The sequence below is a fragment of the Limulus polyphemus genome, unplaced genomic scaffold (genome assembly GCF_000517525.1).
Source record: "Limulus polyphemus unplaced genomic scaffold, Limulus_polyphemus-2.1.2 Scaffold1506, whole genome shotgun sequence".
Taxonomy (NCBI): domain Eukaryota; kingdom Metazoa; phylum Arthropoda; class Merostomata; order Xiphosura; family Limulidae; genus Limulus; species Limulus polyphemus.
The window spans coordinates 140,634-162,750 of NW_013667116.1; the positions used below are offsets into that span (position 1 = coordinate 140,634).

Sequence of the window (22,117 nt, forward strand, 5' to 3'; positions counted from 1 at the left end):
GGCCCTTGTGTAGCTTTGCGCGAAATTCAAAACAAACAAACAAACCTTGCTGTCATACATTTTTATATTGTCTCATTTCGCATGAAACATAATCTTTGTCCTCTTAGTGTAAAATTTCGCTGTCTAATGTTTTCAGAAATACTATAATCTCTCAACTAGTTCATTAAGTACTTTTTTTTACCTTAAGGTTGTGTTAAAAGTCATTGTTTCGTGTCTTATAAAAAAAAAGTGTCACGTTTTTTACCGAATTTTTCTGGAAAAGTTTGTTTCCCGTTGCGTTTTCCGTCATGAAATTCGGAAACCTTCTGTTCTTCACATATATTTTATTTTCAAGTTAATTATTATGATAACTTATATATATTTCAAGCGTTTCTTAAGTAATGCCCACCCCCCAGTGGCACAGAGGTATGTCTGCGGACTTACAACGCTAGAAATCTGGTTTCGATACCCGTGGTGGCCAGAGGACAGATAGCCCTTTGTGTAGCTTTGCGCTTGACTACAAACAAACAAACTTAAATAATGCCTCTTGCTTTTCCAAGTGAACAGTATTAGTATTTTTGATGCAAGATAATGTTGTGAGATGATGCAAATAGTGTGTTATTTTCGGATACCAACAGATAATATGAAGGATTTTATACGTGTACATCCCAACTTTCTGTTAAATCGTGTAGATATCGCGCCTAAAGTAGCACTAAGAATTCACAACATTCTCAGTGGATTAGATCGTGATTTTTACGGGTACGGGTAATAACAGTAGAAGTATGCTATTTTCGTAACAAATCTGATTCGCTAATACGTGATCGTCTTTCGACTTCACGTTGATTTCCTCTTGAAGCTTTTACAAGAGTCCAGCTCAAGCTATTACATCTATGGCGCTTGGCGTGATATCAACCTTCGCCTGCGAGGTATATACCACACGCATCTACTTTCTCTGCATCGTTCTGCCTTAGAGCTTATGGAACCTTGGATCTTTTATCGTTAGAAGCTCTTAGATATAAAAAAAAATCTACTTTCTCCTCTGTCTGGATAGATGTATTAGTTAGTTATCATAGAAGAAAATTACAGCACTCGTAATTAATTTGGACCGCAGGAGGATAAGGTGACCTAACTTATTTGTTGAACGTAAAGGGTTATGGGGCGTAACTACACTGAAGGTTATGTAATTTATTAACCTAAGTTATTCATAAATATACAATCAAACAGAAACGGCTAGGTTAGAGAAACCGTTTCTTTCACGACTGCCCCCCAGTGGTACAGCGGTATGTCTGCGGACTTGCAACGCTAGAATCCGGGTTTCGATACCCGTGGTGGGCAGAGCACAGATAGCCCATTGTGTAGCTTTGTGCTTAATTACAAACAAACAATCTTTCACGACTATTAAATCTAATTCATTCTAGTATAAAAAGAATTATTTGTAATTATGTTTGAAAGAACTTCGAACCATAGATCTGTATTAGCTAATTGATCTTGAAAATTACGGTTCTTTATTCTGTACTTTTTTTAAAGTGATTATTATTTTGAACTTTTGTTAGTTCGTCATTCAAATACTTAAAACATTCGAGCAATAAATAAATAAATAAAATAATGATTGCACACAAGCATGTGTAACTACAGAAGTAACGTAGGACGTATAAATATTTTGAGGATGTTTTCTCTGATATTCTATACGGGGGGTGGGGAATGAAGTTTGCGTGTAACATAATTTCATTGGTATCCACCCCGTTTTTTTAGGGCTTTACTTAAGATTGTATGCATTTGGTTGAGAGATTTAATAATATAATTGGAAATAAGATTGCAGAAGTGTTTTTTCAAATTTATATGTAAAAAACAGTTAAAACTCGAAATCGTACTCCAGATGGATTGTAGATTATTGTGCATATAGACCAATTTTCCATTTCAAAGGATAGGAAATATATTAAGATTAAGTATATGAAAATGGACAAATTAATATCTGGCACAAGATGGCGTTATAGTGTGGAAACATTTTTGTCTTTAATAATATAACAATTAATGAGTCATATTAATATATTGTGCACTTTCATGACTCTACATCTACATGTATTTGTTCGAATCATGATGTATATAATTACAAGAGCTCTGAAATGTTTCTGAGTATATATATTCACTAATAAAATAACTAGTTTTCTTTGAAAAAGATTTCAAAGACATATTCATGTAAAATTTTATATGAATGATAAATAATAACATGTGTAATCCGATTGTAAGTTGTCAGTATTTAATTGTCGGTTCATAACTAAAAAATACCCTGTCATGGCCTGGTAGTAAAGGCGCTCAACTCTCTATCTAAGGATCGCGGGGTCGAATCCCCGTCACCAAACATGCTCGCCTTTTCAGACGTGGGAGCGTTATAATCTAACGGTCAATCAGGTCAGTTCACTGGTAACAGAGTAGCCAAAGGGTAGGCTGTGGGTGGTGTTGACTATCTGCCTTTCCTCTAGTCTATCATCGCTAAATTAGGAATGGCTAGTGTAGCTTTCCGCGAAATTCAAAACAAACTAAACTATCGAATATTATAAACACACCTTTTTTTCCCGGATATGACGTAAGTAGTCAGTATCACAAATGTTGACTTGATTGTAATGGACCCACAGTACATTTAGTACTAGAAGTAAGGTAGGTTAGAAAAACTGATTTCAACAAATAGCTTGCAGACAATTTATTTCTGTACAACGTTTCATCTCCGACATTGAGACGTGATCACGTTTCACTGTTAGAAACGAAACGGTGTACAGAAACAAATCTATTATTCCACAAATAGCCGTTTGAGAATTCTATATTGTTCGTACGATAAATGGGTAACTCTTAAAAAAAGCAAGTATGAAAGTTAAGTGATTCTTTAAGATTCCTGTTGGGATTTATCGATCTTCGACCTGGATCCTAATAACTGAAAACGAAGCCTGTAGCCACTGTTTAACCACAATAAAACGTCTTAAAATAATTTCCGCTTGCTGGCGGGGGGCTCATTCAGACTAGTAGTGTAGTTGCAGCATTGGATGGGTTTGTTAAATTCAGCAATTCCCATATTTTGAAGGAAATAACATATACAAAGTCTTTCACTTTTTTAATCAATGTGGAAAACATCACGCAAGTATAAATTTTTACTAGAAAATATTTGCTTATATAAGAAAGGAAAGCAATGTAATATATATGTAAATTACTTGACAAATGTGTGTGTGTGTTTATCCACTTATAAGTGGCGAACCGCTAGACCAGTTTTCACCAAACCTGGCGTGTATACTTAGGGCTTTACGAAGAGGGTTTGGGGAAAGCATTATGTATTCCCCGTGTATTTTGTCCGCTAACAACTGGCAAGCAACAGGACCAATTGTTACCAAAACTTGTACCCCCCCAAGGAGCGACTTAGGGGTGTCGGGATTTGGATCTGACCCCGCTATGTTACCTTGGGGTTCCCCATACAACACTAATATATATATATATTGTGAGAGGCAGTGTAACGATTCCTGTCGGCACGTTTTACTAGTCTTTTTTTAAACTATGTTATAGATTCGTTCTTCTTAGTGTGCACTTTCTTCTCCCTGCTTTGTTTCTTTAACCTTAATCATGTTTCAGAAGCCCCCGTTCTTTAAATAGAATGTGCTTTTTTTCTTCTTTTTTTTTAAATTTGGGTCTCGTGTGTAGTTGTACATAAACGTGCACGAGGGCTTCCTTCGTAACACGAGGGATAAACGGTATGTGACAGAGAATGCGAAAAGAGTACAGAATTCATTTAGAGCAATTGGGTGTAGGGTTATTCTAACCAGAAATGACAAAAAGTATTGTGTCCCAGACAAAGTGTCGTGTGTTACGTTGCATATTATGACATTTCTTACTAAACTAACCTATTTGAACGAGCGTTTCTTGCGTCACCCACACTTTGATATTTGAAGCACGTGAGTGACTTCGTTAACACTTTTACTATAAGTTCAACTTGCATACCAACATTTCCCGCCGTTTGATGTACCTATACGATATATGTATACATTTCAGATAGAATACGTGTCCAGAATACCCCAATATCCCATTTGTTAAATGGTGACTTTGTGATAGTAATCTAAACAAATCATTACTATTAATTAATTAAACGATCTAAGTCGGAAAATGTTACTGTGTTGAACAGAATAGTACTGGTATACTTGTAAAAAACTGGAAGTATCAACGAAAAACTCTCTCAATGAAAAAATAAGACGAGTTTTAGAAATATGCCATCTTACCATGAAATCTAAAGATGTGGAAAACAAAATTGTTTAACTTAGAATCATAATAAGATGGTCTAACTTGTAGAAGAAAAACCATAAAAACATTTGTTCGGTGATAGGAGAATCATCTTATATAATCGTTTGGAGGTTTCGTAAGTAGAATCACTCCATGTAAATATTTGGAGGATTGATAATAGAATCATCTTGTATAATCGTTTGGAGGTTTCGTAGTGGAATCACTCCTTGTAAATATTTGGAGGATTGATAATCGTATCGTGTTTTGAGATTTAATAGTAAAATCATCTCGTGTGTTTGGAGTGTTGATAGTAGAATCACTTCATGTAAACGGTTGGAAGTTTGATGTTGAGTCATTTCACTTAATAGTTTGGGGGTTGATAGTAAAAGCCATGTGTTTAGAGGGTTTATATTGCAGAATCATCTTGTGTGTTTAGAGGGTTTATATAGCAGAAACATTTTGTGTGTTTGGAGGGTTTATGTAGCAGAATCATCTTGTGTTAGAAGGTTTATATTGCAGAATCTTGTGTGTTTAGAGGGTTTATATAACAATAATATTGTGTGTTTGGAGGGTTTATGTAGCAGAATCATCTTGTGTGTTTAGAGGGTTTATATGGCAGAATCATGTGTGTTTAGAAGGTTTATATTGCAGAATCTTGTGTGTTTAGAGGGTTTATATAACAGAATAATATTGTGTGTTTGGAGGGTTTATGTAGCAGAATCATCTTGTGTTTAGAGGGTTTATATTGCAGAATCTTGTGTGTTTAGAGGGTTTATATAACAGAATAATATTGTGTGTTTAGAGGGTTTATGTAGCAGAATCATCTTGTGTTTAGAGGGTTTATATAACAGAATCTTGTGTGTTTAGAGGATTTATATAACAGAATAATATTGTGTGTTTAGAGGGTTTATATAGCAGAATCGTCTTATGTGTTTAGAGGGTTTATTTAGCAGAATCATCTTGTGTGTTTAGAGGGTTTATTTAGCAGAATCATCTTGTATGTTTAGAAGGTTTATATAGCAGAAACATCTTGTGTGTTTGGAGGGTTTATGTAGCAGAATCACCTTGTGTTTAGAGGGTTTATGTAGCAGAATCATATTGTGTGTTTATAGGGTTTATATAGCAGAAACATATTGTGTATTTAGAGGGTTTATATAGCAGAAACATCTTGTGTGTTTAGAGGGTTTATGTACCAGAAACATCTTGTGTGTTTAGAGGGTTTATGTACCAGAATCATCTTGTGTGTTTAGAGGGTTTATGTACCAGAATCATCTTGTGTGTTTACAGGGTTTATATAGCAGAATCATCTTGTGTGTTTAGAGGGTTTATATAGCAGAATCATCTTGTGTGTTTAGAGGGTTTATATAGCAGAATCATCTTGTATGTTTAGAAGGTTTATGTACCAGAGTCATCTTGTGTGTTTAGAGGGTTTATATAGCAGAAACATCTTGTGTGTTTAGAGAGGAGTCACGTGTATCAGGAAGTTAGTTTCTTGTAGAGAAGGTGTTGCCCGCAGGTGGACATGTCGAAACTGCTTTGAAATAGTTTTAATTATACCAGATTGCACAAAATTCTTCCAAACTATTATACTCGAGATATAACGCTATTTAAGTACGAAAAATAACTTTAAAAATGCATATTTTTATACATTACAGTCGATTATTTTTAACTGACATTTTAAGAATAACCGTAGAGCGAAAATAATGTACGAATTTTGGGAAACATCAATCCTAAGTCGACTTCTAGAATGTCTGACAAATGGCTATAAATAGACGTATAACGTTAAAGTCAAAGCATACATCTTAGTATTTTGACTTTTAATCATTTAAACTGTATGTACCAGAATTTTAAATATCATGAGAGTAAGCCAAAGTTCTACGATTCAAATGACGGCTACAAAACTTTCAAAACACACCTAATTAGCTTTACATCTAAATCGTTATGTTAACGCTTAAGGCACAGATAAGCCTTACATCTAAATCGTTATGGTAACTCTTAAAGCACAGATAAGCCTTACATTTAAATCGTTATGGTAACGCTTAAAGCACAGATAAGCCTTATATCTAAATCGTTATGGTAACGCTTAAGGCACAGATAAGCCTTACATCTAAATCGTTATGGTAACGCTTAAGGCACAGATAAGCCTTACATCTAAATCGTTATGGTAACGCTTAAGGTACAGATAAGCTTTACATCTAAATCGTTATGGTAAAGATCACGTCGCTGCTAAAGCTTACATTTATATTGTAACGCTCAAGTCAAGGTTAATCCTCATGCATATATACCATTATAAAATCAAAGTCAAAATTATGACACTGAAGCCTACTTTTGCCTCAGAATTTGTATTGTTGAGACAGTTTAGAAATAATTGTTACATTTTACTCCACGATCGACTAAAACAATTGAACAACTGAGTATGATTTTATAACATGCTCCTAAATGTTGTCAGTAATATTTAAATGAAGAATACGAGTGTGCCGAGAAAAGTTTTTCAAACCGAAGCTGGCTTGTTGAGCCTGAGTAATAGATATATATATATATATATATATGAGGGACTTCATTTTACGAGATAAAAACCTTAGTGACGTTTTATTCCCGTGCGGGACTTTTACAGTTGGAGCTCGTCATTTCATCCTATTGTCACAATCCAATCTAATTGTTTCGTTAAGTACCCCGGTGGGTCAGAGATAAGTTCACGGACCTAGAATAGTAAGATCTGGGGTTCGATTCGTCGCGGTGAATAAAGCATAAATAGCTGATCGTGTAGCTTTGCACTGGAAAACAACATCATTTTATTAACATGTGTTCACGGGAAACATTTCTTTTAAATTAACAAGAGTTGCAAGTTTAAATTTAGTTTGCAAGAAATTGTCAGTTTTTTGTTTTTTTTACTCAGTAAATTCAAAGACATCGGATTCTAAACGTAAGATGAATCTAATGATTCATTAAATCGTAAATTATTGGCTTATAACTTACTTGTTTGTGTTTCTACAGTTATGCTGATGCTTCTTCTTTGGTGGATCTGTGGGAATCCCTCGGCCTTACAGGAGGCATGCGTTTTCTCAAGGTAAGGATATCATCATGTTGTCTAGGTATATTTTGAGTCAATATTATTTACTGAAGGTTTATAATACACACGCAAGATTCGGTCAACAAATTTCATCTGGTGTTTGTTGTTTTTTTCTCCCGAAGTCTTTGTATGAGTGCCACGAGAGAGTTGATAATCCGCCTGACAACAGAGCTTTTAGCGGCGCTGTTATTCACTGTTGTATATGCCTTTAGGTTACAAGGGTTTGTCGCAGTTCAATTGAATGCTTTCTCCTTTAACTACAATAACGACAAAGTCTGAGTGGAGCGCGCGCGCGAGTTTTCCTCTTGCTCCTCGTTCTGTATGGCGAGGTAAAGAAAGAGAGAAAGGGGCACGAAGTCGCCAGCATAGCTAAAACCAGACCGTTACCAAGGGTGGTTAACTATTGATTTTTCTCCATTCCATTCACACAAGATATACACCAGTACCCTTTTAGGGCATGGCGCTGGCAGTTTTCCCACACTTCCTTTAGGGTTGAAGTCAGTTCTCGGGTTGGACAATTCGTTTGGGAATATTTGGCGTAAACTTTAAAAGTTAAAAAAAAAGTAATTTAATTTACTCACCAAGTGGTGTTGTTTTATTTCAAAGATAATTATGATGGACTTCACTTGATATAGTCTTCAGTCATAATCATCGTATGTGGTATGCAGAAAGTTCCATTAATTACACACACATATATACATCTATAGTAAATAGAAGTACGTTTTTGTTACCTCGCATTCCACCACGTAAGTACTAAGTAATCGTATGTTTTGATATTAACACCTTGCACCATATTAACTGTAGTATTGAAGACAACCCTCGGGAATATAGGACTTCACGATCTCTGATATTTGCACTCTACAAGGTCATTATTGCAGAGTAAACGAGAACAATTTTCCTCATTCTACCCGTAGCTTTCCTCGTGATAAGAATTAATTCTATTTTCAACGGATGGAGAGTGGAGCGAGTTCAGTGAGAGAACAAGACCGGAATCGTAATGGGCTGGTTCATAAACACGTTCACCAGCTTTGATTTTAGTGTAGTTAAATAATAAAATAACAGCGAAACAGATACATTAGAATAAGCAGTTATAAATAGGATGGGCGTTCCCTAGCTGTTAGTCTGCCTGAATTGTGAATTCGAGGAATCATGGCTCGCGTCCCGTCTTGGGGGAGATATGAAAGTTACAGTGAAATCTCACTATTCGGTCGAACGAGAGTAGCCCAAGATTTGGCAGCGATTGTTGTTGACGAGCCGTTTTTGTAGTCTGGGTTGAGCGTGGCCTAATTGTTGGTGTACAGGACTCCGAATCTAGATATATATTGCGCCCTGCAGAGTTGTGGGTGCATTTTAAAGACGATCCCATTATTGGTTGTGGGTGCTTGACCAACTAACTGTCTTCCCTCTAATATATCAATCCAAGTGTATTGATAACAATAATTAGTAAGCCATTTTATTATTATCAACTCTGTCGATAAGAACTTACATACTTAGGAACACGATGGATGTGCTGTAATTTAACACCGAATGTCGTAGTATTACTTTACAAGAAGAACATATTGTGTTAGTGGTCAAACTCTCTTAATGTTAATATACTTTGTCACTAGGTGTATTTTGTACTTAACGCGTGGCGTAATTACATCATTCAAGAAATAGCTTATCCTCCGTATTTATTGTAATTATTGCTAGGCTATATTTCAAATAGAAGAACGACTATTATTTTATGTTCAATATTAAAGAGTATCGATGTTTATTGTTTTTTTTTCATGTTACTTAAGGAGAAAGTCGCTTACCATTCAAATTTTGCTAGAACGCTTAAAACCGTTAAAACTTCCGAATAATCCAGTTTGTATTTGTTGCAATTTTAAATAAAATACTGTTTAATGTGCCATTAGAAATAGTGTTTTGCAGAAGATGCCAAACTTCATACCAGTTCCAGATGAGGAGCGCAGTTTGAGACGAATCAACTCTTAACAGTCCATCTGAATCATTAATGTTTGGTTTGAATTTCGCGCAGTCGAATCAACTCTTGCCAGCTCATCTAAATCACTACTGTTTGGTTTGAATTTTGCGTAAAGCTACACGACGACTATCTACGCTAGCCCTCCCTAAATTAACAGTGAAAGACAAGAGGGAAGGTAGCTAGCCAACGCCACCCACTCTTAGGCTACTCTTTTAACAACGAACAGTGGGATTCACCTTCACTTTATAACGCCCCCACGGCTGAAAGGGCGAACATGTTTGGTGGGATGGGGAATTCGAACCCACGACCCGCAGATAGCGAGTCGAGCGCCTTAACCACCTGGCCAAAATCGTCATTAAAGAATGTTACTACGTGGAACGTTATTATTTTAATTGGGAAATGTTAGGTTTAAGTTTTGTTTTATTTTACAGTGGACTAGAAAGATTGTGGGTGCCAACAGCGGCTGGCTGTGACAAGTTGGCACGTTATTTAAGAGTTCAACAGTGTAAATGTATTATCTGTGCCTGAAATGTTGTTACGTGGAAAGTTATGGTTTTAATTGGGAAATGTTTGGTTTAAGTTTTGTTTAATTTTACAGTGGAGTAGAAGATTGTGGGTGCCAACAGCGGCTGGCTGTGACAAGTTGGCACGTTATTTAAGAGTTCAACAGTGTAAATGTATTATCTGTGCCTGAAATGTTGTTACGTGTTTTCATTTAAGCATAAACGGCTTATATTTTAATTGCTTCATGCCATCCTGTATCTCAGTTCGAAACACAATCTCATATCCGAAAGATATGTTGGCCCCCTTTAAAAAGTTATTGAGGGACCATCCTCTTCTGTTCCTGTTTCACACCATCAAGTCAGTTGTGATTTTATATACAAAACCTGAAGAAACAGTGTGTTGCTATTACAGATTGATATAAACTCTAACTAGCTATTAACTGCCTGTAAGTTCATACACTTTCTCGAACTTTCATTACATTATGTCTAGTTTCTAAAGTCGGGTAGTGTTCCATTATATAGATTTACCAAATCCGTTCCAGATATACAAGCATTCCCAAAACAATTATTCAAATGTTTTGTAACTTAAGTGTCCTCGTATATAAAGCTGTTGGAGTCATCCCTATATCTGCTGTTTTAAGAACAGTAGACTATTTTTGTTCCGGGTTATATGTCCTGATACAAAGAATAGTTAAAAATTTCCCCAGATCGCTTTGGCCTTGGTGAAAAAAAAAGTCTACTTTTCTAAAGCCCTCGGGTTATAGGGGTTTCTTATTAGGTCGTCAAGAAATTAATGTCACTTTGTTTTAGATGATAAAACCCGAAAAACTTGTATATTAAAACAAAACATTTATTAAATGAAATATTTTCCATTCTTATCGATGATGATTTTCCATCTTACAATGAGATTGTTAACGCCCTGATTAAAGAAATCACTTGGTTTTGAAGCAAGAAACATATCGATGTCCTCTTTAACACCATCCACATTTGCATACGTTTTCCCATTAAGATGGTGTTGCAGCGAACGAAAAAGATGGTAATCTGATGGTGCCATATCTGGAGAATATGGTGGGTGGGGGAGAACTTTCCAACCCAATTCCATAATCATGTGTTGCGTCAAACGTGCCACATGTGGACATGTATTGTCGTGGAGAAGAAGAACACCTTCCGATTGACGAGTGAAGATCTTGATTTAAACGTTCCAGTTGCTGACTATAGATCTCTGCATTGACAGTTCACTGTGGATTGAGGAGTTCGAAATGAAATACGAAGCAATACATAAACATCTAAGGAATATAGGAAAACTCCATAAAGAAGGTGTTTAGGTGCCTCACAAACTCACCGATGATCATCGTTTCCAACGTGCGAACGTTGCTTCATCTCTTCGGACGCATGAACCATTTTTGGACAGAATTGTCACCGGTGATGAAAAATGGATTATCTATACGAATATTAAACGCCAAAAACAATGGCTCAGTCCTAGACAAAAACCACTTCCAACCCCCAAACCTGGACTCCATCCGCAGAAAGTGATGGTTTGTATATGGTGGGGCATCAAAGGAATGAGAGATGTGCAATTTCAGGGCCATTTAATGAGTGTGTGTTGCCTTGGGTTAGACTCAACAAGAGTCTTCAGAGCATCAATATCAATTCCAACATGTTGGCCCCTGCCATCACAGCTTTTAAGGCTAAAAGTCACCTGAACGAAATTTGCTGAACTATCGTTGACACTTACGAACGCTCAAAACATTTCCATAAGCTTCTTTGATATTATTTGTGGCTACAGAGGCATTGTTTCTTTTCTTGTATTCAAACAGCATTACATGACAAATGGGTGTCTCGTTGTGTACCATCACTTTAAGGGATTAGAGTATACTAAACTTTACACATTATATAGGCTGCACTAACGTGACGTTTAGGCGGTTCGTTTAACTATTATACGTGATGTACCTTTTTTGAGGGATGGTTAATAAAAGTGTTCCAAAACGCGACATTAATTTCTTGACGACCTAATATTAATGTTTTAAAAAGTTTCTTAATTGTTGTTCCGAGTTAAGTGGCCCATGTAATACAGATATGTTAATCATCCTTCAAATCTAATGTCGTTTTAAAAACAACTATTTAAATGGTGTCTAGATTAAATAGTCGAATAAGAAGAGCTGTGAAATTCATCCATCTGTGGGGATCATAAACCTTGTATAAAGTGACACAAACTTTCCACTGAACCGATCCTCAAATCTCAGTATTTATTAGTTTTAACGTGATCGTTTTTGTTTATTAGCCTAAAAATGAGAAACTATAACTTGCACAACCTTCAATAGTGAACAGACTTCAACCTTCAATAGTGTAAAGACTTCAACATTCAATAGTGTACATACTTCAAACTTCAATAGTGTACAGACTTCAACCTTCAATAGTGTAAAGACTTCAACCTTCAATAGTGTGCAGACTTCAACCTTCAATAGTGTACAGACATAACCTTCAATAGTGTACAGACATAACCTTCAATAGTGTACAGACATAACCTTCAATAGTGTAAAGACTTCAACCTTCAATAGTGTAAAGACTTCAACCTTCAGTAGTGTACAGACTTCAACCTTCAGTAGTGTACAGACTTCAACCTTCAGTAGTGTACAGACTTCAACCTTCAATAGTGTACAGACTCCAACCTTCAATAGTGTACAGACTCCAACCTTCAATAGTGTAAAGACTTCAACCTTCAGTAGTGTACGGACTTACAACGCTAGAAACCGGGATTCGATACCCGTGGTGGGCAGAGCACAGATAGCCCTTGTGTAGCTTTGTGCATAATTAAAAACAAGCAAAATTAAGCGACTTTTATGTTGCGTAATTTTAGTATCTAGACTGACTGACTGACAGATAGACAACACACTACTGTGGTTAAAACAGTGACCCCTTTAGCCGGCCTTAAAACGCTTAATTTTGCATTATTACACTATTGACTCTATCCTAATCGCTCGCGCCCCCGTGGGTAGATGCACACTTTAAGAAACGCTGGGCTAAGAAAAACTACTACGAAGGTTGTAGATGGGGCTTTTAATGGGAAGGGCATTTACCAGTATTAACTGCGTTTCATATCAATCCAAGCGAAATGTGTCTGTACATACAGAAGAAAAGAAAAACATAGCAGCAGCAGCATTGAGTCTGTTGTTTTTATGTTTTCTTTGAAATTAGAGAAAAATAAAAAACTACGAATGCTTACGATTGATACTAAAGTTACTGTTGGTTTACCGTGAGTGTGTTTATATACATGTACTGGCTATAGACACTGAAAGGCAGTAGAAGCTGAGACGTTGTGGGTGTAAGCATTCGGCTTCGTACCCTTATTTCATTTCTTATCATCTTCCATGACGGCTGACTAGATTGACATCGGCGTTTGGATTTTGTCTGACAGATAGGATATCCCCAACACATTTGGGTGCTATTACCACTGACATTATCCGTTATGACAATAAGTTGACAACTAGGACAGATAACGGTATAGTGATATATATGGGGTGGGGGGGGGTGGGGGGTTCGTAGCAGATGTTTCCAGTGAAAGAGAAATGGAAGCGAGAATGTGTGCAGTAGACTGGTAAGAAACTTTAAGATAATACCATAAAAATACACAGAGATTATCATTTCTAGTGATATTGGTAGCGCATTTCCCGTGCTTTAATACCATTCCGGAGCAGGTGCTTGTAGGTGAGCCAGACGTGTTTCAGGTGATGCCAAGAAGAGTCACGCAGCTAGACAACTATACACCAGGCGATTACTACATTACATCCTTTGGCAGCTGGCACACCGGCAGTGCCTAATTACTCGCAATATATATTTGGTAATTTAGTTATTTAGAGATCAGTAACAATGTTCACAGTGCATGCTACGTCGTGATGCTCCACGTGGATCTCCTGGGCCGATACACGTTACACATTTCGTGACCAAATAAGTTGTTAAATCTGAACTGGTTTTGTCTTCATCAGGTACAGTACATGAACGGTAGAATATGAACTCGTGATGTGTCGGTCACGGATGTGTGCAGGTCTGAATCCGATGTGATTTGGAAGAAAAAGTATACAAGTCACGTGACTAATGTAAAAGCTTGTGATACAAACACGTAACTGTGTATATGTAGTGAGAGAAATATAAAACTATCATTATTTCATAATTATTCCTAAATCTGAACTGTTGTAACGCGTATCATAATATGAGTCGTATACTGACGCATGACCCGGTTCTTCCTAATACCGTATGCTGCTTTCAGTGATTTTTAACATGATACCCGTTCATCTCTTATAATATATAGTAACCTCGTGTATTGAATGTCTGTAAAGACGGTCGTTATTTGTCCCTGATCTTATTAATTGACGTCAGTGATACTTGTACATATATTAAACGTGTATTCCATCACTGTACGAACCTCCATCACCTAGTGGCTCAGCGGTAAGTCAGCAGGCTTACGACACAAAAAAATTGAGTTTCGATACCTGAGGTGAGAAGAGACAGATAGCCTTTGTGTAGTTTTAGGCTTCACATCAAACAAACCAAAAACAATAGTGTATGTGATTAGTATTAAAGTTAAAACAACATATTCGGTGAAACATCAGACCAACAACATCCACTATTGATGGAACAGTTCACCAAGACTAAAAAGAATTTATTCATTTTAAAAGAGGGGGAAGAAAAAGTACGATTGTTGTAATGACCTTTAAAGTTAACAAGGAATCTGACCTACAATATATGTATATTGTTATGGATGTTCAATTCGATCCGTGAGATTCTCTTTGTGTGTTTAGAAGACCGCTATTTCATTCGGAAGATTAATGGCCTTACTGTAATGGCCCTATCTCGTGCGATGGCTGGAAATATTCCATGAAAGCACACTTATTTTAACCCTCAAATTACCGATTTGTTTGGGGTCCAGGTAGTCCATCATATTGAGTAATGTTATTTTGTTTTTGCCTGTTATATCATTCAGTGTGAAGAACGAAACAAACACAATTGAGTGAGACCACTCACTTTTTATGTAAAACATTGAAAAAAATCTCATCAATAATTAGTGGTTTTAAATTATTTTTATTATTATTATTAGAGGCCTGGCATGACCTGGTGGCTAGGGCGCTCGACTCGCAAACTGAGGGTCGCGGGTTCGAATCGCCGTCACCCCAAACATCCTCGTCCTTTCAGCCGTGGGAGCGTTATAATGTGACGGTAAATCCCACTATTTGTTGTTAAAAAAAGTAGCCCAACAGTTGGCGGTGGGTGGTGTTGACTATCTGCCCCCTCCCCTTATTCTATCACTGCTAAATTAGGGACGGCTAGCGCAGATAGCCCTCGTGTAGCTTTGCGCGAAGTTCAAAACAAATCTTACCAAACGTTCGTTATTAAGGAATCTGTAACTTAAAGTCGGTGGACTCGCAAACAATTTGATGCATAAATAGTTTAGACACAGTGTGTTTACTATGACTCCTTCTGTAGTCCCCCTGCCCCCCAGTGGCACAGCGGTATGTCTGCGGACTTACAACACTAGAATCCGGGTTTCGATACCCGTGGTGGGCAGAGCACAGATAGCCCATTGTGTAGCTTTGTGCTTAATTACAAACATCGGTAGTCCCCTGGCGGAACAGCGGTGAGATTACGGACTTACAACGCTAAAGCCCAGGGTTCGATTTCCCGCGATGGACACAGTAGATAGTTCAATGTGGTTTTGCTCTATAACGAAGAATCCTTCGGTAACTTTAGGGTTATCGTAATCGGTAATTAATTCAGAAGGCCTCCAACAACAATCTCTTGATTTGTTTTTGTCTTAGAGCAAATTGGTTCAAATTTGACCACTGATATATATACAGATCCATTATAGCTCAGACATTTCACATCCAGACAAATGTTAGTTACAGGGTAATTCATGTACAACTAAACACCTGTAGATATATTATTCACAAGAAGTACCTAACATCATATTCAGTAGATCTGTTACGATTTAAATAATATGTACATGCTGAATTAAAATTTATTTTAATTCTTATTCGTATATCTCGTTGGATAGTATTACGACCTTTCATCCGCTCGCGCAGGATCATGTACGCAGTTTGGTACGCTGTTTTTCAAACTGTTAGCGTTGGATAAAACTCGTTACGTCATCCAAACTGAATCATTATTCTTCGCGTCTTTAATACTTAAAACTAAAATATAGAGAACTGATATTGAAAGTGCTTCTCCAAAAGTGCCATAAACTCTTAAATTACAGACATGTTTTTATACCGTTTACGACCGGTAGAGGTCCACATAATTGCATTGTTTTGTGTAATATTTTGATTTTGTCCCTTACAACTCTTATTTTGAAAAAACTGACTAACAAATTTGAGTAAATTAACTCATTTTCTTTGTAGAATAAAAAGTGAACCCCTAGTAGTAATTAGTGGAACTAATTGCGATATCGATGGTATTTTTTCCTTAACTTTTCATGTTATTAGAGACCCTCTAACAAACAAATCGTAGACCCACAGACAATTTGGTCTTTCAATATTTTAGAAGATCTGTTAACAACAACAAAAAATAACGGGGGTTAAGAGGTCCCTAACCGTAATTTTTTAAGTTACGCAAATATATGTATCATTTTGAAACTAAACTATACGTATTTGCTTAGGACTTTCTTGTAATGTGTTGGCATTCTGTGAAACGTAGAAAAGATACAACAATATAAAACTGTCAGGCGGGTAGAGCGTAATTATGGTTTGTGAAAGGATTTGCTGTGGATCACTGACTTTTATTATTCCTTATCAAATAGTATAAACGCCTAATGTGGATGATTGGCCCAAACCTACAGCCGTTACATTGAACTTTGTGAATTTTTGTTTCCTGCCTGGTTCTTAGGAGGGCGTTTAGATTTTTTAAAATAAAGCCATGAGAAATCTGATGGAAGCGTTTAATATCAGGACTTGGTTGAGTCGTGTTCTGTACCACACCGTTCTTGATGTTTTGTTTGATTGGTTTTTATTTCACGTGTCATGTATAATTCAAAATGTTCCTCTTGTTTTATCGAACACCCAAGTGTTTTGATTTTTAGCCTTGGCATAACGGCTCATAGAATGGCTCTGACGTTTTTTTTCAATTACAAACAGTTAACTCATAGCTCTATGTCTTGACCGATTTTAGATCTAATTACAGCTGCGGCTATCGAGGATTCCATCTTGTTTTCTCGTCTATTTAACCAGTTTCTTTTTAATCTCCGAGTAATTCTGTCTTGTATTCATAGAATGATAGTTGTTAAAAATTATCTGCGCCGTATTTACATTTTAAAACATACCTTTACCCCTGAACTATCTGTATTTTTTTCTGTTAACCTGAACTAATAATCCAGGTTTGTGTACAACGTTATTTCGTTTTCTCAACACAAATATACTTCAATTTACAGTGTTTCCAGAAACAGACGACTAGACGAATGCTAATTCTTAATCGAATCACCTAATCACCATTAACAACAAAACAGCGGTAAATTCGATCAAAACAAACTCCAAGGTAAAACTGGGACTATAGTTCCTAATTTCAAATGGAGTTTCAATTATATTTGTTAAAAGACATCAGTATTAGGCCCATTACATGGTTAATCACTACATGCTCAATCTAGACCCTAGGGATTTTGAAGAATTCAAAAGAGTGGATAATATAAAACGATAAAAAAAAACTATAACCCGAGCACTTCTGAAAGGTGGTCCTTTCTTCTTCAGGGGTAAATTTGCGGACTTGCAACGCTAAAATCCGGGACTCGATTCCCCGCGGTGCACGCAGCAGTTAGCGCAATGTGGCATCGCTCTAAAACAAACGACTAGTTTCAAGTTGGTAGAAAGCCTTTCCGTAGGTTTAAGTGCTCGCTGTGTTCAGCCATATTCGTTTGACAGTTGAAACGGACATGAAATAAGACATACCAGTCTACTTTACATATAGATTGCCGAGAATGAATGAAACCCCAGTCAAAATACTCTAATACCCATATATACATAAGATGTTTCTGTACACACGCCGCCTTAAAGCCTTCAACCTAATTTACTGGAACAAGACGTTTAAACTTACTTGATCTTACCTTCATCTCGTACATTGTATGAAAGTAACATCGTTTTTGTTTTATTTAACTCCACGCGCCGTGGATTTCTTGATAAAGATGTACAACGTAAATAGCTTCTTCTAAATGGTTAGGAGTTTTGCCTTGATAATATCAGATCGCAGAAACATAGTATTGCAAACTAATTAAGTTTTATATTCCTCAAACTGAATCCCGTGTATTGTCTTGATAAGTCGCGGTAATGAAGTTGAACTGGTGCTTTTTTTTGCTGTTTCCATACGTGATAGCTCAGTTGACGTCATTCTTTTTAAAGATCTTTCGGTTCGTGGTAAACAATATTAAGAAATGTTTTTAACAAGTTATTTTTAGAAAGACTAGATGGAAGAGTGCGTGCGTCCCAATATTATTAAATTAATGACGAAAGAGACTCCCACTGGGGTTGTTTTGTTTTGTTGGCCAAATGAATATCTTTAGTAATGTGAAATTTCTAAAAACATGTTAAAAAACAAACTTTTATATTAAGTATGCATACATTTTAGCAAACATCATTCGTGTTGTTTAAAAAAAGCTGTTATTTGAGTATTGTTGTTAACTTTTTCGGTGAAATTAACCCATATTTCTGAAGTCACCAACTTGTCACGTTTAGTTTTAAGGTTAGCGTGTAATGCAGAGTAAGTAAGGTTACTAATTTTTAGTTAGTGCAAAAAAAGTAAAACTGTTATTTTTAACATTTGGTTAATTTATGATGTTTTTCAAAATTGTCACTCGTTATTTTGATAAGGTTTATTTGTGCGTCTTGATGCTGTTTTTGTTTATTATCATTTAAAATACTTTTGTTTCTTTAGTCTCTTGGTTTCTACATAAAACTTAACTAACGTGTTACTTCCAATATACAAGGTGGCCCAAAAGTTATAGGACTCTATAACATGTTTCTCTCTTTCTCTGCATTGCAGATGACCGAGGCCATATGTTGCATTCATTTGTGTTTACAATTTGTTATCTGGATGGAGATTTGTGTTTATAATATTTTATCTGGATGGAGACTGCTGTTAGGAAATACATTTCTGCAATACACTTTCTAGAGCCCTGCTACTTTTGGGTCAACCTGTACTACTTTTCGGTAGCCCAAAAAGTAGAGTCATTACTAATTAAACAAAGAATAACTCTCCACCAACAAACCCTAAAGATTATTCTGTGAAATTGCTTTTAAACATTCGTATTATAGAAGCACGGACTCTGAGATTTATTTCCGTTGTTACTTTGGAATAAGTTCCTTTTTTTTTTCTTTATTTGTACGACACAATCAGTCAGGGAAGCTCAACTCAGTATGAACTTGGCCACATGACTTGTCAGGAAAACTCGGATAGACCAAATCGAACCTCTTCCCGGAAAGATTCAAACTATACGTAATGCTTCGCTATGTTGCCCAAAATGAACAGCACACTCTACAGTCACTTTTCTCTACTTCTACGATTGAGGCGATACACATACTTCATTTTACGAACTCATTAGATTATATTAAACAAACTCGCGTATGAGAAGCCGGAGATATGACTTTCTCAAACAAAGCTTACGTTCAAGAATCTAGCCTCTGATGTCGTGGAGGTAGAGGAGCATGCAGGCTTAAACAAATTGGATCGGCCTGAGAAAGAACAAAAACAGAAACGATCACGACCTACTGACAGTAAGCCATCCTAGATACATGAAGTACAGAAGACACTCAAGCTTTACATCCTATTCAAAAACAGAAACGATCACGATCTACTGACAGTAAGCCATCCTAGATACATGAAGTACAGAAGACACTCAAGCCTTACATCCCATTTTTAAAAAACAGAAACGATCACGATCTACTGACAGTAAGCCATCCTAGATACATGAAGTACAGAAGACACTCAAGCCTTACATCCTATTTAAAAACAGAAACGATCACGATCTACTGACAGTAAGCCATCCTAGATACATGAAGTACAAAAGACACTCAAGCCTTACATCCTATTTAAAAACAGAAACGATCACGAACTTCTTACAGTGAGCCATCCTAGATACATGAAGTACAGAAGACACTCAAGCCTTACATCCTATTTAAAAACAGAAACGATCACGACTTCTTACAGTGAGCCATCCTAGATACATGAAGTACAGAAGACACTCAAGCCTTACATCCTATTTAAAAACAGAAACGATCACAACCTTCTGACAGTGAGCCATCCTAGATACATGAAGTACAGAAGATACTCGAGCCTTATATCCTATTTAGACTAATTAAACTTTCGGTTAACGTATTGTTCTACCTCATCATCGTCCGCTTCATGATGTCTATTTTAGCTTCATTAAAAAAAGCCATAAATACAGAATTTTCCGTCCACTGCTGCACTAATTATGGTGTAGCGATTTCCCGCCAATATTCCAAGCTTCTATCAGAACACATGTATTTTGTCTTTATTAAACTTTAATTGGAATTCACAGTATATGTAAACAACCTTACTTGTACATTAAACAATTTCTTTAAAAAACAAAAAAGCAACATTGTCAGTTTTTTCCGTGATTTCTAACGTCGCATTCATACCTGCTGGTAAGAAACATCTCCCTTGAAACCTATAGGCTAAAGATTCACTAGATGCTTAAAGATTCGGGGCTCGGACCCATAGGTGAGGGAATATTCGGCGTTTCAATATGATATCGATCATGTTTTTCTCTTCTGATTTTTCAAGATACCAACTGAGGATTCGGGGCCCACGTGCCTGCTCCTAATGACTCCTCTGCCTATAGGTTAACTATATCCTCAATATTTATCTATTTCGACAGAAATACCTTATGAATATCACTATGTTATGATAAGCCAAATACACAGGTTGATTGTATGAAGTATTCAATACTATGAGAAACCGAAGGGCGGTAATTTGATTCTGCAAAAGCGAAAATCTTCAAAATAGAGAAACACTTTATTATCCCCCCCCCCCAACTAAATAAATCACACATAAATACACTGCATAACTACATTTGGCCTTAAGACCATCTCAGGTAATATTTAAATGAATTAAGTCTAATTTCGTTGTTGACAAGAGGCCTCGTTAACGTTCAGTAATGCACAACACAGTTACTAAGTAATATATTAAAAAAAAAACAGTGTTACTGATACTCCCTACAAAAAGTAGTGAATGGCCTGTACAGGGTTACTCATTTCTGCGATAAAATGAAACCCAAAACCTAAAGATTAACCAGCTGTGCGTGTTTGTATGTCTATGTAAAGCTATTTATTTTCCACTGTTTTGTTTTTCAGGAGCTCGGCTACAATCCTAACCTGAAAATTAACCTTCAAGACTTGACTGTTCTGCTGGAAGAAGAGCTGACCGCAGCATGCCAGTCCAGTGGATTTCAGTTTGCTTTAACGACATATCAAAGTGAACTTCGACACCTGAAGTAAGCGGATCAATCTATCTATACTACACAGTAATCATGGCTCAGTGAGTAGCTAAATAGATTCCACGCTTCCATCGGCGTGTTAGCTTGAATTAAGAAACTTTCTTTTCAGTATCTGTCATAAATATAAATACACTACAGTGGAACGTCGCTTATCGGGATTTCCAGTTTTCCGGATCATATTTTGATTATTCAATATATGTATATACATGTATGTATTTTCTTTGTAAAAAGCCACGCAACTGTTAAACATGTCTTAACATGTAGCAAAGGGGGTAGATCTTGCCACAAAACCATCAGTTGTGACATTAGCCTTATTGAATACGGACATGCTTTGTGTGTTTCCTTAAAAATTAAAAACGTGTGTTTGTTTTTTAAATCAAAGTTGTTCTTTGTTGTGGTGAAAATGTCAACCAAAAGCAAAAGAGTGTTTCTTTCGTTGAGTGACAAAGTGGGCATTGTGAATATTAACAAAAAAAAGTGAATCTGGTAAAAATCTAGCAGAGAAATATGGTGTTGGTACTTCAACAGTATCGCACGTTAAACAATTAATGACTCGTATGGTGTTGGTACTTCAACAGTATCGCACGTTAAACAATTAATGACTCGTATGGTGTTGGAACTTCAACAATATCTCACGTTAAACAAATAATGACTCGTATGGTGTTGGAACTTCAACAGTATCGCACGTTAAACAAATAATGACTCGTATGGTGTTGGTACTTCAACAGTATCGCACGTTAAACAATTAATGACTCGTATGGTGTTGGTACTTCAACAATATCGCACGTTAAACAATAATGACTCATATGGTGTTGGTACTTCAACAATATCGCACGTTAAACAAATAATGACTCATATCGTGT

At 36.4% G+C, this 22,117-nt stretch overlaps 2 protein-coding genes across 9 annotated transcripts in view; one reads left to right on the forward strand and one right to left on the reverse strand.

Moving 5' to 3' along the window:
- The window catches only part of LOC111086875, a 40,233-nt gene extending 32,861 nt beyond the window's left edge, over positions 1 to 7,372 (reverse strand). Inside the window, exon 1 of the mRNA XM_022391491.1 lies at positions 7,210 to 7,372. Within this exon, the coding sequence (XP_022247199.1) occupies position 7,210 (1 nt within the window). The 5' untranslated portion in view covers positions 7,211 to 7,372. The remainder of the gene's footprint in view (positions 1 to 7,209) is intronic.
- The window catches only part of LOC106463863 (ninein-like protein), a 156,543-nt gene that overhangs the window by 109,654 nt on the left and 24,772 nt on the right, over positions 1 to 22,117 (forward strand). For all 8 annotated transcript variants that reach the window (XM_022391483.1, XM_022391484.1, XM_022391486.1 and 5 more), the window contains 2 exons: positions 7,228 to 7,300; positions 21,112 to 21,251. In XM_022391483.1, coding sequence (XP_022247191.1) covers positions 7,228 to 7,300; positions 21,112 to 21,251 — 213 coding nt within the window. The remainder of the gene's footprint in view (positions 1 to 7,227; positions 7,301 to 21,111; positions 21,252 to 22,117) is intronic.